Raw genomic sequence first — 16072 nt, forward strand, 5'->3', positions numbered from 1 at the left:
GGGAAAACCTGGGTCAGGAGGGAGAGGCCGGCGCTACAGACTTTCACCTCAGAGAGCCGAATGGAGTCCAAAAATTGCAGTCTTCTGCTGAAAAAGAAGATGAAACAAAAATACACTTACCCAAACTGAGCCCTCAGTGAGGAAAATGAGAAAAGAAAGAAAGAAAACGGGCAACAGCCTGTCAGCAAGTCACCAGGCTAGAGAGCCATGAGCCAGCACCAGCAGAGAGCTCTCCCCCTGCTGGAAGAGAAGCCTTAGCAAAGTGACCTAAACTGTAAATTTAAAACTTCCTTTTTTTTTTTTTTTTTTTAAACTTGATCCCCCTGAGGAGGTAGCCCTAAGCTAACAAGCTGGGGACCACAAGTCCCCTGCTCACATCTGCTGGAGTCAGAACATTACTGAGAGCTGTTACAGGGGAGGCGTGGTTATATGGGTCCTCCCCTGGGAATTGTGTGTTCTGATTCCATCTGCAGGACAGGGAACATAACCCACCGTCTGGAATGATCCTGGTATGTACAGGGAACGAATAGTTATCAGGTTCATATACAAAAAGTGTACTTGATAGCTTGTTATGTATACAAAAAGCTTAAAGGTCTGTATGCATAAGTTATACATCCAGGCAAGAGGTGACAGAGGAAAGAATAATGCATTTAAAAACAAATAGATTAAGACTCTGGCTCACGGGTAGAAAAGGGGCTAGAGAAAGTAAAGGTTGAGGGGTTTGATCAATAAAGTCGAGAGGGCGCTGAGTCTGTCATCTGGATAGTGGTTGGATGTGGTATGATAGGACTAGAGGGGTGAGAACCAAGAAATTAAATTAAATATTGTACACAAGTGATGCTGAATCTGCCACACTGGCCTGCTTTTCACTGCTAAGGTACTACTGTCCTTTCCTGTTGTATCCCATGAATTTCCTCTTTGCAAACCAGTGTACTCTGCAGAGCAAGGACAGCAATGGCTAAGACCAGGTGGTCCTATGAGAAAGACATCTTGCACATTTTTTTATACCTGCCATTAATGAAACCTGGCTGCTCAATCCATCTCTACCACCTTGACTGGTCCTTCCACTCTGCCCTGCCCCCCCCCCAAAAAAAACCCAACAAAACCCCACTAACCCCTGTTCATGCTTTGCTAGGTGTTTTGACTCACCTACCACTCCTAGCCTCCTCCTCCCCATTCAGCTACCTGGTATGTTCACCCAGAACCCCCCTCTAGCACATTCCATACCAGACACCAGTCTAACTCCTCTTGAATGAACCAAAAATACAGATGTGCACAAGCACAGATCAAACACTTCCATGCAACTCACACAGGGTCATTCATTTTGCAATGTACCAGTATCCTGTGTAGTGGGGCCTTATTGCACAATACCAGCTGCATTATGGCAGTATTAAATTTAGGTGAAGGGGAGGATTGTGGGTGGGGTTCTTCTGGTAGCACTGTGGGTGATTTTCATATTATCCCCAGCACCACTAGAAACACTTACACCTTGTCCCATGGCACTATGTCATGGGACAAGGTGGCACTATGTCATGGGACAAGCAGGCACTATGTCATGGGACAAGCTGGCTGCATCACACGCTATTGCGTGTGATGCAGCCAGCTGCCCACTATCACCCTCACCCCTTTTCTTCACTACTCATTCTGCTATAATATAGCAGAATGATGAATCTAGAGGTCAGTAATTAAAACCCTAAGATAGGAAACAGCATGGTTACACACAAGATGTGGCAGTCAGCAGTTGTAAAGAGAACACACCCACCTCTCCAAGACCTATACATAGAGCTGCCCCAGTTCAGACAAAATGCCCTCTTCTCGCTGTCCTTTATAATAGGTCCTCACTTACTGTACTTGTTTCATTTATGCTGATTTTTTTACACCCATTTGAAGCATAAATTGTGCACAAATTTTTACAGCAGAAAAGTTTCCACATTAGAGACATGCACATAAAATGCTTTACCTGTTTATAAACCTGTGATTTGTGCACATAAAATTAGATTTCCACACTAGTCCTATGCAGAAAAACAGTTTATGTGCACAGTTTCTCCCCCAAAGTGCAGTAATTTCATGGCCATTTACTGCATCAGATTTTATCTATGCATGAAAAGATGGGTAAAACTCTGCTGAAATTCAGCCTATTACAGAAAGGCAGCTTAAAAATCAGCTTTAAAGCATAACAATTCACTTGCCTTAGACTACTGTATTGTTCAGAGAATTTATCCATCCCTGTAGATCTTCACATAATGTCAGCTACTGTATGTTGTGTGGCTACTGAACCTTGCTTAAGGGATACTCTGATCCCTTACCAATAAAGCTTACCCTTGGTTGACAAGTGATTTTGCTTTTTTAGGCCATTCCAAAAGGTTTATTTGTCCAAGGGGTTGGGATTGGTTAGCTCTGTTGTATAAAATCTGAGCATGTGGAATGGAAGAAGTTGGCATTAAAATAGTTGGGGGGGGGGGGGAATTAAGTGATCCTTTCTAGGCCTCCTTGGCCAAGGCAACAGAGAAAGGGCCTTTGCTTTTTAGGCCCCCAGACCCGAAGACTGACCCCGGGGAAAAGTGGAAGTGAAATGAGTTGACTTTGGAGAACCTTTTGGACAGCTAATCACCACCATCCTGGTAGAAGAAAGACCAGAAACATGCACTAGTTTACACACTGTTTTTATTGATCTCAGCCAAAGGAGCAAAAGCTACCTTAAGCAGAACAAAAACGCATCCAACAAGGAAGTTAGATTCAAAATATAGCAGGGAACGATCTAGGACTAATTCTCTCCAGTTATTTGCTAGCTTTGAGAATAAAGTGACTTTTGGTGTCATTAAGGACTATGTACAAAGTGCTAGAGTCCTCCCTTGAAAAAACATTTTTAATCTGAACACAAAAACAGTACAATGCATATTAATCTATTTTATTGAGGCACAAGGCATTGTGAATAGCCCATTAGGCAGGTTTGAGTGCAATACATACATTCACAGCTTTAGTAGCAAGGCCACATCACAAGTTTATAAAGTGCCAAACCAGTGCTTATAACGCCATGATCACATCTTGTAGTACATGACAATCATTGTCTTTGCAATTGAACCATCTGATCCTTAATACTGTAAAGCTATTTTCCAATCCCCCACCACCACAAGACATTTCCTGTTAGAAATCAGTCCTGATAGAGGAGGTATCCTGAAAAAGTAGAATACTTCCAACTGCTCCCATAAATGGCTCCTCTATGTAAACGCAGCCATATTTGGTCTCCTTGGAAAAGTTGAAGAATTGCATGATTACTAGCTGTTTCATGATCTGGCGCACCATCATTGGCATATGCCGATACTAGTACTTCTTCGTTTTTCATCAGATTGACATACAGTGGCACATTCACAGCTAGCTTCAGCATATGAAAAATGAACACATAGGTGCCATTTACTGGACAGGTGAATCTGCCAAGTTGGATGTCAAAGGTTTCTCCAAGATTATTAAGTAGAAGATCAAACACAATTGGCTGGTCCAGAGTTCCAGGGGCAAAATTAGATGTTCTAGCAGTAGAAAAGGCCACTCGCATCTGTTGGGGAAGGGGATAAACATGAACTGGCAGAATGGTGGCAGCTTGGCTTGTCACTGGCATATCAACAGGAGTGAGGCTGCGAGAGTCCCCCTGCCCAGAGTCTCCACTGTGAAAGGCTTCATGGTCTCGTTCCGGACTGCTCACTTGAGATGAATCACTCCACCCTGCTGTTAAATTGTAAATTGTTATCTTGGGTCAAACAAGTTTATTTCTACAAGTCCATATTAAAGACCAATAATATAACAGGAGCACTTAAGTTCTTAAACTTCAGTTAAAGGCCATTCAAGTTAGCTGGTATTTTCAAAAAGCAAGTATGTATGTGCCAGTTAGGTAGCATCCACAAGAATTTATGCCAAATGAAAATGTACATTTCAGTCCTTTACAAAGGACCCATACCATATCTAAGAGGGAAAATCCTAAGCAGGTTGAATGAGACAGCAGCACAGGATTAGTTTTGAGGTGCTACAAACATTGGCAGTTACAGCTGCTCTCCATTGCACTATGCCTACTGGTGCAATTAGTGTCAACTAAAATATATGAATGATTTCAAGACCCCAGGCGTATTCAAAATTTCCCAATGTCACATTACAATCAGTGAAATTACCAACTTCAAAGAAAATATGTTTAGTGGTCTAATGACAAATAGTTACTAAAAAAATGCTAATACTTTTAATTAAAAATAAAGACAGGATATCCTATTACTGCCATCCTTCCTATCCTAGGCTATGAAAATTGTAGCATGCATTCTAACATTGCTGGAATTTTCTACCAATTCCTAACCATAAAAAGGTACAAGACATACTGCATAATTATTTGGATTTCAAACCTTTCAAGGAACCTTTGAGCTGAAAAAGCTTTGAATGGCCCAAAATAAAGGATCTGACATTCTGGGTATTTTGAGTTTCCAGCAGCTCGGATAAAAGTCAGAACTATGAAGTGATGCTCTCCCCTAAATTAGGATCCCTAACCATTAAATATTTCAGGAGCTTTTAAAAAGGGCTATTCTTTTTTTCAATTTCTAACCCATTTACCAAGCTACTCTGCATTCTGTTGCCAGGTCAGTAGATACGTCACCAGCAGGTATGATGGTTAGAGTTGGCTTTGTGGCATGAAGCAGTTTTCCTGTAGGAGGCATTATGCAATAAAATGCCATTGCCAGAACCATCACTGTCAGGATGACACAGGAGTGACTTCCCACTTATTTGGCTCCCTCTATGCAAATGAAAAATCCTCTTGCCTTCAAAGAGAAGGACAGCATGTGTCCTACTTATCTGACTGAAGGTAAGGAGGATTCCACTTGACTTGTAACTTGTGCTCACCCCAGATCATACTGCTGCTCAAGGCTGAGTGAAGAAAGATCCAAATCCTCCAAGGGCACAGCATCTGATCTGTGGAAATCAACTTTTTCCCTCTACCTCCTTGCAAGATGCTTAGGGGCCGATGCAATAAAGTGCACAGGTAAATGTGCAGTCGGAAGTACTAGACTAACCCAATGTAATAAGGGGATTAGCATGTCCAAAAAATGCATAGCTAATAGCTTCATCTACATAGCATTTATATGTGAGTGCTTTTAGTTATTACACCTCCCCCCCCCTATAGAAAAATGCTTGTTGCCCAACACACCCTTAACACCAGTCCTAGAGCTGGAGTCATACTACGGGCCAAGGGCACAAAAAAATACTGCTCTTTGGTTCATCCTACTTAGCATCGTTGTGATACTAACATCTACTGCTTGCAGCAATGAAAATTAAAGGAAAATATTGGGTTGATAATTTCAGGGCCCACAATGCACAATATACACTCTAAGGCAATGCTATTGTGCATTTATATTGTGCGTGTAAATCAGAGTGAGAAAGACCGTGATGCATGAGCACTAGGGACACTTTCGCTAGAATGTCCTTTTTAGTGCTGCAGCTCATTTTAGAATCTGGTGGCCAGAAGAGGTGGTTGTGCACATGTTAGGAAAAACAGCTGCTCAATATGAGTGCCCATTTTACCACAAGTGATATTACATCAACCCCCGAGTACTTAGAATTGCTTATCCAGATCTTATCTGCTTCTCTCAGGAGGTTGATGAGTCTGGAGGGAAGTCCAGAGCAGTTATGGAATCTCAACCAGATGAGTAGCTTCAGTGATAGTGGTCAGGCATCAACTCTGGTTTCAACATTGGTCAGCTGACAGCTTCCAAACCCAAACTTACCAAGATGCCCTTGTTTGGGAGCAAGTTGGGAAAACTGGCCAGTAAGTGGGGCAAGTCTCCAGTGCCTCAGTTGCCAGAGGATAAGAAACAGTTACATCACCCTTTTGGTCTGAGGAGTCATTTCTGGGGTTCCAGGCATTTTTTCCCTACAGAGGAATGACCTTTTAGCAGACACTGCATTTTGGTAGGTCTCAATCCTTTCATCCCCAGCATCCCAAGAAAGGAGCGGGCTCTGGTGGTGAACCTTTGAACTTCCCAATGAAGGTTTGCAGACTCACTTTCTGGAACGGGAACTAGGGGGAAGTCTCTTATTGGAGGTGGGTCAAGATCATGTCAGTAGAGATGTGTGAAGCCTGAACCTTTTGGTTTGGGCTTTTTCGGCCCACCGTGGGAAGTTTCGTATTTCCCGTGGTTCGGGCCTTTTAAATGTGGGGGGACCCAAATTTTTTGGATTAGTGCGCCCTAGCCTCGAAAATAAATTTTCCCTGAAATTTTGGGACAAACTTGTTTGGGTTTTGGGCTCCCCGGACCAGGATGAATTAGGAAATTTCATTGAAGTTGCCTAATTTGTCCTAGACCAGTGGTCCCCAAACCTGTCCTGGAGGGCCACCAGCTAGTTGGGTTTTTGGGATATCCTCAATGAATATGCATGAGAGAAAATTTTCATGTTATGGAGGCAGTGCATGCAAGTTCTCTCATGCATATTCATTGAGGATATCCCAAAAACCCGACTGGCTGGTGGCCCTCCAGGACAGGTTTGGGGACCACTGTCCTAGACGAATGCACATACCTACAGGTCAGACCAGTAGGTCCTGGAGGTGATATGTGAAGGGTATGCACTGGAATTTTGCAGTATTCCTTGGGACACGTTCATGGTGTCCCCTTGCCACACCCTGCAGAAGAAGCAGGCAGTGGAGTTCATGCTTCAAAGGCTCCTCAGACTGAGGGCTGTGATTCTGGTGCTCCCATCTCAAGTATGGGGCGATATTCCATTATTTTGTTGTGCCCAAGAGGGGCTCTTTTCATCCCTTCTTGGATCTCAAGAGAGTTAATCACTTAAAGGTGATTCATTTTCGAATGGAAACCTTATGCTCTAATAATGGCGAAGCAGTCAGGGAATTTTACCTCCTTGGATCTATCAGAGGCTTACCTTCATATTCCCATCCGATTGGAACACCAATGCTTTCTACACTTTGTGGTGTTGGGGTGCAATTTTCAGTTTCAGGTGCTGCCTTTTGGTCTAGCCACCACTCCTAGAACATTTTCCAAGATTATGGTAGTGGCAGCCTTGCAAAAAGAAGGAATCCTGGTGCACCTGTATTTGGATGACTGGCAGATTCGAGCCAAGTCTCAAGAAGAGAGCCACTTGGAGACAGAAGGTAATCTCATTGCAGGAGCTCAGTTGAGTGGTGAACCTAACCAACAGCAATCTTCGACTATCCCAGTCGGAGTATCTGGGGGTCTGGTTCGACAAAGACAGGACGGAGTTCTCCTACCAGAAGTTTGGATCCAGAGATTGATGTCTCAAGTGAGTTAGTTGATTAACACCATACACCCAATGTGGTCTTACCGACAGGTACTTCGGTTGATGGAGTCTACCCTGGAAGTCGTGCCATGGGCAAGGGTGCATATGCATCTTCAGCACTCTTTGGACTTGCAGTCTCAGGATTATGTGGTTCAGTTCCACTTGCCAATGGAAATCTGCTCCCGCTTCCAGTGGTGGTTGTAGGAGGATATTCTAAGAAAGGGAGTTTCCTTGTCCTCTGGTCTGGTTGATATGACAGATGCAAGTCTCCATGGTTGGGGGGCTCACTCTTGGGAGTTAACGGCCCAGGGTGCTGGAATGCTCCAGTGGAACATCAATCGCCTAGAAGCCTGGGTGGTATGGCTGGCATGCTTGCAGTTTAGCCACAGGCTAAACTGCAAGCATGCCACAAGAAGCCTGTGTAATGTCAGACATGATGGTGGCCTATATCAATCGCCAGGAAGGAACCAAGAGACAGCAAGAATCACAGGAAATAGACCAGCTGATGGCATGGGCAGAAGGTTGTCTCAGCCTCTCACATTGCAGGAAAAGAATGTAAGCGTGGATTTTCTCAGCAAGTAGTCTGGACCCAGGAGAGTGGGTGTTGTCAGCTGTATTTCAGCTGACTGCAGAATGTTGGGGCCTTCTATTCCTAGACCTGCTGGCGACTTCTTGAAATGCAAAGGTTCCTCACTTCTACAGTCGCAGGAGAGATCCATGGTCTCTGGGAATAGATGCTTTTGTACAGGTCTGACTGGAAGACATTTCTTTATGCCTTTCCTCTGTGGCCCTTGCTGGGCAGGATAGTTTGCAAGATCAAATGTCACAGGGGGGGGCTAGTACTCCTGGTGGCGCCAGACTGGCCCAGGCATTGTGGTATATAGATTTGCGTCAACCCCTGGTGGAGGACCCCTTCGTCTTCTGCCACACATGGATCTGCTTCAGCAGGGACTAGTTCTTCATGAGAATCAGACTTTATTCTGCCTTCAGTTTGGCCCTTGAGAGCTCACCTGTTAAAGTGTGGTTGTTCCTGTGGCAACTGAGACTTTACTCTGCACTTGCAAGTTCTCCACTTAGCTTATGTGCATGTTTGGGGCATTTGAGGCATCATGTGAGAAGTGGGGTGTTCTTCCTTGTTCAGTAAAAAATCCAGAATGAGATCTTAGTTCCTTGAATGTGTAGGTTGCAGATCTTGCCTGTTTTAGAGGCTTGGTGAATGGTGTTTCATTGTAGTCTCATCCTGATTTGGCCCTTTTTTGAAGGGAGTGAAGCACCTTAGACATCCCTGGAGGTTACCAGCTCTATTGTGGAGTCTTAATTTGGTGCTGGACTTTGACAGGCCAAACATTCCAATCACTGCATAGCCTTTCCTTATGGTTTTTGACTGAAGACTGTTTGGTGGCTATATGTTCTGTGTTGGATTTCTGAGCTGCAGGCCTCGTCTTGCCAGCAGCTGTTCCTTCAGATGACTCCAGATGTATTACAGCTGTGTACTGTTCCATCCTTCTTGCCCAAGGTAGTCCCGGACTTATTTTAAATCAGTCCATCTCCTTGCCATCCTTGGATAAGGTCAGGAATATGGAGTTTTGCCTTGTGTTCCTTGGATGTTAAGGTTCTTGTCGTGCAGTACCTGGAGGTCAGTCTTTTTGAAAGATGGATCGCTTGCTTGTTCATGGTGGGAGTAAGCAGGGTGCTATGGCTTCACAGGCTACCTTGGATTAAGGAGGTGGTCACAGCTGCATATGTGGATGCTGGAAAGTTGTTGCCTACACAGGTTAATGATCATTCCACTAGGGCTCAAGGTAGTATCATGGGCAGAGGTTAGTCTCGTCTCCAGTCAATATCTGCCGTGCTGCGACATGGACCTCCTTACATGCTTTTTCCAGGATGCAGCCTTTGCACATGCAGTGTTGATAGGACCAGTGGGATGTACCAAAACTAATCCCCCCCCAACAGGGTGGGAGGCTGCCCATTGTCCAGAGTCCATATGTCTACATGCTAAGAAATGGAGAAATTACTTACCAGAAAATTTCATTTTCCCGGGTATAGACAGATTGACTCAACTTCCTGTCCTCAGCTGCCAATAGTCCTCCTGTGGGGCTCTGGGTCCCAAGGGATTACTATTAAGTGTTCATTCAGTCTCTAGCTTGGGGTACCTAGAATCTTGTGTTCTGTATTTATGGTTGGTTCAGTACAGTTCTGGTTATCTGTTTTTAATCATGTTTTTATTCAAGTGTTTTGTTAGTCTGTCCACAGTTGCTTTTGAAGAGAATACTAGCAGGCTGGAGTCACTGCAGGGTTATATATACTGTGACAGCTTGCTCAGTCTCCCATCTGCTGGCAGGGGAGCATAAATCCACCTGTCTACACTGAGAAATTACTTACCTGATTTTATTTTGCTTAATGTCAGACTAGAGATCTTGTTTCTCATGTTCAGAGTCATTTAAGTGCCTTTTGGCAAACTCCAAGCAGGCTGTCATGTGCCTTTTCTTGAGACTTGGCTTCTGTCTGGCCACTATCATATAAGCCTGACTGGCATGCTGCACAAATTGTCTTTCTAGGAGGTTCTCACATCTCCATAGCAGAACTTTGGAGCTCTGTCAGTGATATTCAGGTACTTTGTCACCTCCCTGACCTAGGCCCTTCTCCCCCAATTGCTCAGTTTGGGTGGGTAGCCTGCTCTAGGAAGAGTCCTGGTGGTTCTGAACTTATTCCATTTAAGAATGATGCAGACCATTTCTTCATAACCTTCAATGTTGCAGCATTTTTTGTACCTTTCCTCAGATCTGTGCATAGACTATCTTGCCTGGAGATCTACAGACAATTCCTTACATTTCATGGTTTTGATTATGCTCTGACATGCAGTCAATTGTGGGACCTTAGATTCTCACTGATCAATGCTATTTTGACTTACATGGCAGAATATTAACAAAAATTTCTAGCCAAAGATATGCCTACTTTGTTAAATACCTATTAGGCAAATCACCTCAATAATATTTCAAAGTAAATTCTAAAGCAGCCAATTTAAGAATACTGTAACTATTGCACTCTGTGTGCCTCAAAAGCTGATACTGACTGTCCAGAAGCCACAAGCTTTGTCATATTGAATCATAACAGAACAGCATACTAAACATCTCAATGTGAGTAGCTCAAAATATTTAATTTCCTTCCCAAATTTTAATGCTTTCTGGCAAAAATGCCCTAGGACAATCTGGGCAATTCAGTTTCTGTGAAAGAGGACCTCTCAGACCTAAACTCCTGAAAAGCAAGTTGCTTAGGTGTGAAAGGAGTTTTGAGGACAGAAGGATTTAAGTTCTCATAGGTGAGTGACATTTGATAGAGCCCAGCCAGTGAAGACTACTAAACTTCAAAGAGCTTTAGCCGTGCTCCGAACATGCATGTGCTATCTTATCAGTCATCACCTGGAACACCTCTGGTCTTAAGATAGATAACATTGAAGAGAGGATTCTGCTCCAAGGGGAGATGTGGGTTCTGTAAGAACAGACCCTATTTGTCCTTGGAAAAAACTTTCTGCCTGTCCTCAATAGAAAGTAAGAATTAATCCTTACATGTGGGGAATACATGTTTACAGGAGACCCTAATAAAGGAGAAAATACAATCAGGGAAAAAAGCCACTACCAATGGACAGAGGTATTTGGTATGGAGTCAATTTTATCTATTGTTGAAGGGGTCAGCTTGGAAATGACAGGCCCTGGGGGAAGGGATGAAGGTAGATTCTAAGCCTCAAATAAGATTTTGAAGGACAAAATGATCAAGTCTATTGTGCTAGGAGTCCTTATCCTAAGGATAACGAGATGTGAATGGACTAAGCGCCATGCCATAGCCTTACACATCCGCCACCAATGATTGCTCCACACTAAGCCTTGACACTCCCAGAGTCTGATCTGGCCATAAAAATACAATCTACTATCCAGTTAGAAATCATGCACTTAGTAATGGCTAAATTTCAGGTTTGTTGGGGTCAAAAGAAAAAAGCTAGATGAACTAAGCTTTAATCCACTCCAGACAAAACATTTTTCAATCCAAACTGTACAAGGCTTGTTCACCTGTGGACATGTGGCTTGGGGCAAAGAGCTTTGTAGAAAGTAAGTCTGTTACTAAGATCTGGTGCTCACTGACTCCATGTGCAAATGTGAACACCAAAAATGACTGCTGGGTCAACTCACAGGAGTCTAAGGAGTAGTGCCCCTCTGCTGGGCAACTACCATATTGAGATCCCAAGACTACAGGAAGCTTTACCTGAAGCAATCAATGCATGCAATCTGACAACTAAAAGCTGTAAAGTATTTTCCACATGGTTTGATTTGTATTAATCACCACTCTTTCAAGCACTTCAGAGCAGATTACATTCAGGAACACTGAGATGAACCCTAAGTGTTCAGATCACTAATGTAGAAGGTATTCAAGCTGTTTATGCAGAAGGACCTACTGCAGAAGTAGCCATCTCTAGTCACTAGGAGTCATGAACAGGCCTGATTTTCAGAATATCCAAAGTGAATATGCATATTTTCATACGCTAGAGATAGTGCATGCAACTTTCATTGTAAATTCATTATAGATATCCTAAAAGCCAGACTGGTTTCTGGATTTTGAGGACTGGAGTTGGCCACTTCAAGTCTATGTTCTTTCCCTCACATAAGGCAAACCTCCATTTAAAACCATATGATTTCCTTATGGAATCCTTTCTAGAAGCCAGAAGAATCAGATCTGATAAGTTAAGGGAATTCCATGCTACCCCCTCAACACCCAGGTTATGATGTAGTCTGATGACTTGGAGAATCCCCAAATAGATTGGTTCCCTGATGGATAACTCCTGGAGCAGAAACCAAACCTCTGCCAAGAGGATTATGAGAATCATGGCCCACTGGTTTGAATTTTTGTAAAGTTTTTGCCATTAGAGTAACAGAAGGATAAGCATACAGAAGACACTCTCCCCAATCTCGGGAGAAGGCATCTGACCCTATTTATTTATTTTATTTTATTTTATTTATTTAATAGCTTTTCTATACTGACATTAAAGTACACGTCGGTTTACATAACAAAAGGTGGAAATTACATATAACAGGGAAAGGGGGGGACGACAACTAAGAGGTTCAAAACGGCGAACCAAAAAACTAAATGAAATGAGAGAAACAGGAAAAAGGTAACATTAACAAAACTGGGAAGTATACAGGTTATACTAGGGTATTTGATTTACAAATGGAGCTGAAAAGATTACTTTGTCTGGGAGGTTGGCTTACATAGATTAAATAGGGTTTAGCAGGGTTAGGAGATTAAGAGGATGAGTAGGATGAATATGAATGAGAGGGATTTGCATACAATGGAAGCAGTTCATGCAAATCTCATGCACATCATTCATTGTGGATATCCTGAAAATCCTGCCTTTTTGGATCTTGAAGATAGGAGCTGGCCATCCCTGATCTAGGACATTCTTGCTTGAGGGCAGAGTCCCTTAACACAGGCCAGGTCTACATCTGGATAAACAAGTATTCTTGTTTATTAACAGAACATTTGAACAAGGACAAATTTTGTTGGCCAATCTCTGGAAAGTTTTAGAGCACACTATCTTAGTTCTAAGAAGTTTAAGAAGCCTGTGTGTGGAGTCCATCTACATGAGGTAGTCAACCAAAGTGATAAAGGGCATGAAACTGCTCTCCTATGAGGAAAGGGTAAAGTTAGGGCTGTTCAACTTTGAGAAGAGACAGCTGAGGGGGGTATGATCGAACTCTAAAATCATGAAATGACTTGAATGGGTAAATGTAAATTTATTTACTCTTTCAGATAATAGGATTAGGGGTATGCCATGAATTCAGGTAGCACATTAAAAAAATTTGGGACTTGGATTGTCCACTGGCAAGTAACCAAACTTTAGATCCCATGCTACTGATGCCAGCAACAAGCAGTGGCTATTTTCAGTTTATGGCTTCTCCTCCAGGAACTTATCCAAACTTTTTTAAACCTAGGTACACTAACTGCCTTAACCACATCCTTTGGCATTGAATTCCACAGCTTAACTGTGCATTGAATAATTCTCAGATTTGTTTTTTAAATGTGCTACCTGAATTCATGGCATACCCCTAATCCTATTATCTGAAAGAGTAAATAAATATTGGGCTTGATGGATCCCTGGTCTGATCCAGTATGGCATCTCATGTTCCCAACATGAGCCGGGAGCTCAACTGTGGTCAGGACAATTTGAGTTGGAGAAAGTTGGAAGGAGAATCCTTTGACCAGATTGTGTCTCACTCCCTAGGACAGGTGTCCATGAGGTGCTGGGTGACTTGGATGCTAAGCTTGAGTAGCTTGTGCCCACTGATCAGAGTACATTGGGCCTGTCTTATGGAGATGCTTCAAAGATCTTATATGCACTGTGCATGCCCTGTGGTTCAACCTCGATTTGTTCCATGCTGTTTGACATTTATTCCACTTGGACATGATCCTTTCCTGTGATAGGTTTTCAGGGTTATCTAGTAGTTTTCAGATAAATTCCAGTTGAGATGACTGGCTCAAATAGGATTTGGGATAATTTATGGCTTGACTGAACTCAGATTGCTTGACTCCTCCTTGATATGCGCTCTTCTCCAGCCAATCACCTAAATGCAACCCTGGTTTGCATAAATACATTGCCACTCTAAAACATTGTGTGAATATATATATATGGTGCTAATGCTAGGCTAAAGAGTAGTATATTATATTGAAGGTGGTGTTTTCCTACTACAAATCAGATTCCCTGAAAATCTGAATATATGCATCCTTTAGACTGAGGGAGCAGAGCCAGTCCCCTTTTTGATGAAGGGCATCAAGGTGCTTAAGGAAATCATTCTGAATTTTTTTTTTTTTTTTTTTTTATTATAAACCTGTTCAAAGTCCTTAGGTTTAGTATAGGATGGAATCACCTTGTTTTCTTTGGAATTAGGAAGTGCATGTAATATCCTTGACGTATTTCTGACCAGGTTCAAAATTGGCCTTTAAGAGGTAAGCGTCCCTTTTGCTTCTCATCAGGAACCACTGCAAATGAAAAGCTTCAAGGAGCAATTTGATGGTGTTTCCAAAATAATCTGAATCCTTTTCAGATTATGGTGAGAACCCACATGTCAGAGATTACCCTGGGGTAATAGTTTGACAGAAAAGCTCCCTGGCACAAATACCGGGATCTTGGCTATGCTCTCCTTGATGCAATCAAAACCCCAATGACTGTGGCTTTTGGGCAGTCTGGGACAAGAACAAGATCCCTGCTGTTGATGGGGATGAGGGCTGCACACACTACCTTCTCAAAGTATAAAAGGGATTTATTCCTCTCAAATACCTGGAGGGTGGGTCTGAAGTGGCAGTGGAGAAGGTATGAACCATAGCACCTTGGCCTTTAATTTGCAACACTGCTTGACTTCATCTCCAAAAAGGTATTCTATTGTATGACACATCTACAAGTCTTTATTGAACATTTTGGCTGAAGTATGATGCTTGTGCCTCATATGAGTGTGGGCACCAATATCTATTGCAGAGACCCTTGATACTATTTCAAATGCTGGAACAGAACAGCTTCTGCCAAGGCCCGCACAAACCCTGCAAAGGTTAAGTCCTCAGGCAGGGACCTCTATCCTCTGGGGGAGATGGGTCCAAGGAAAGACTGAATCCTCCAAGGAGGAACCAGAGGTATCTGCCCAGGGGTCATATGGAATATCATCTTCACTGAAGTCAGCATGGGACAAAGGCCTGGGTGTGCCTCAAGGCCTCTGTGTTGCAGGCACAGACAGTCCCGATGGCGCTGATGGGCTTGCAGACAGACCTGGTAGGGCTGGCCAAGGAGTGGGAGGGTGAAGTGGCACCTCTGGCCTCAAAGGGCTTTCCTTGTCTGAGAAGCCATGAAAGAGGACTGGAGCAACAGTGCCCCAACAGGGCATCAATGGCCCCCAGGGCATTGGAGCCAGCTGAGTAGGGAGGATGCAGAGGACAGAGGCACTCCAATAGCAGCTCCAGCAGGAAGACTGCAGTCAAGAGGTGCCTGCAGAGGTACTGGCTCAATGCCCCATCAGCTGCACCCTATGCACCAGCTCCTCCTCGAAGGTCACTAACGCCTGGACCAGCTGATAGGGAGGAGGGGAGGTACAATCTTCCCCAGAGCCTCAAGGGAGGTCAGTACCCAGCACTGGAATCTGGGGGGACTGCCTCAGAGCCCCGACATCAATGGAAGGTATAACCACCTCAGGGAGGCATTGTGACAAGAACCAGTGCCAGCCTGAGCATGGTTCCATGTGTTGATGGCAACTGTGTCAATGCTTTTGTGATTTCCCATGGTGCTGATGTTGACAGTGAAGATCCATATGCCCTCAACCTAGAGACCACCGAGGTGGCCCAATCCACTGCGCCTCCAGTGCTACTGGTGGAGTCCAATGGAGAGGGATCAGTGCCCACTGGTTCCCCACAATTCTTCTGTCATTTGCCAATGAAGGCTTGCACCTCTAGAGCCGAAAAGCTTCTCCATTTTGTCAAGGTGGGCCTGCTGGCCTTGGGGGGTCATCTGATCACAAAGCCAGCACCCCTGAACATTGTGGGATGTCCTCAGGCAGAGGATGCACACATTGTGTGGATCCATGGACAGTCTGAGGGCACTGACAAAAATGACACCATATCGAAAAAACAAGGCCAGGGGACCCCCAAGACACACCGCTATGGGGACTGACCATGTAATGAAGACTTACCATGCCGCAGGACTGACTAAGGCAGGGGGAACTGAGAAGGACATGGTGCAGGAAAGGAGAATTAGCCAAAAAGT

General features: G+C 43.7%; 1 protein-coding gene across 5 annotated transcripts in view; it reads right to left on the reverse strand.

Annotated features, from left to right (window-relative positions):
- Positions 1–2647: 2647 nt before the first annotated feature.
- CAPRIN2 (caprin family member 2) overlaps positions 2648–16072 on the reverse strand; it is a 263440-nt gene continuing 250015 nt past the window's right edge. For 4 of the 5 annotated variants that reach the window (XM_029600006.1, XM_029600005.1, XM_029600004.1 and 1 more), the window contains one exon: positions 2648–3720. In XM_029600006.1, the coding sequence (XP_029455866.1) occupies positions 3152–3720 (569 nt within the window). In that variant the 3' untranslated portion in view covers positions 2648–3151. The remainder of the gene's footprint in view (positions 3721–16072) is intronic. The other variant, XM_029600002.1, reaches the window with a different exon arrangement.

The sequence above is a fragment of the Rhinatrema bivittatum genome, chromosome 4, assembly GCF_901001135.1.
Source record: "Rhinatrema bivittatum chromosome 4, aRhiBiv1.1, whole genome shotgun sequence".
NCBI classification, from domain to species: Eukaryota; Metazoa; Chordata; class Amphibia; order Gymnophiona; family Rhinatrematidae; genus Rhinatrema; species Rhinatrema bivittatum.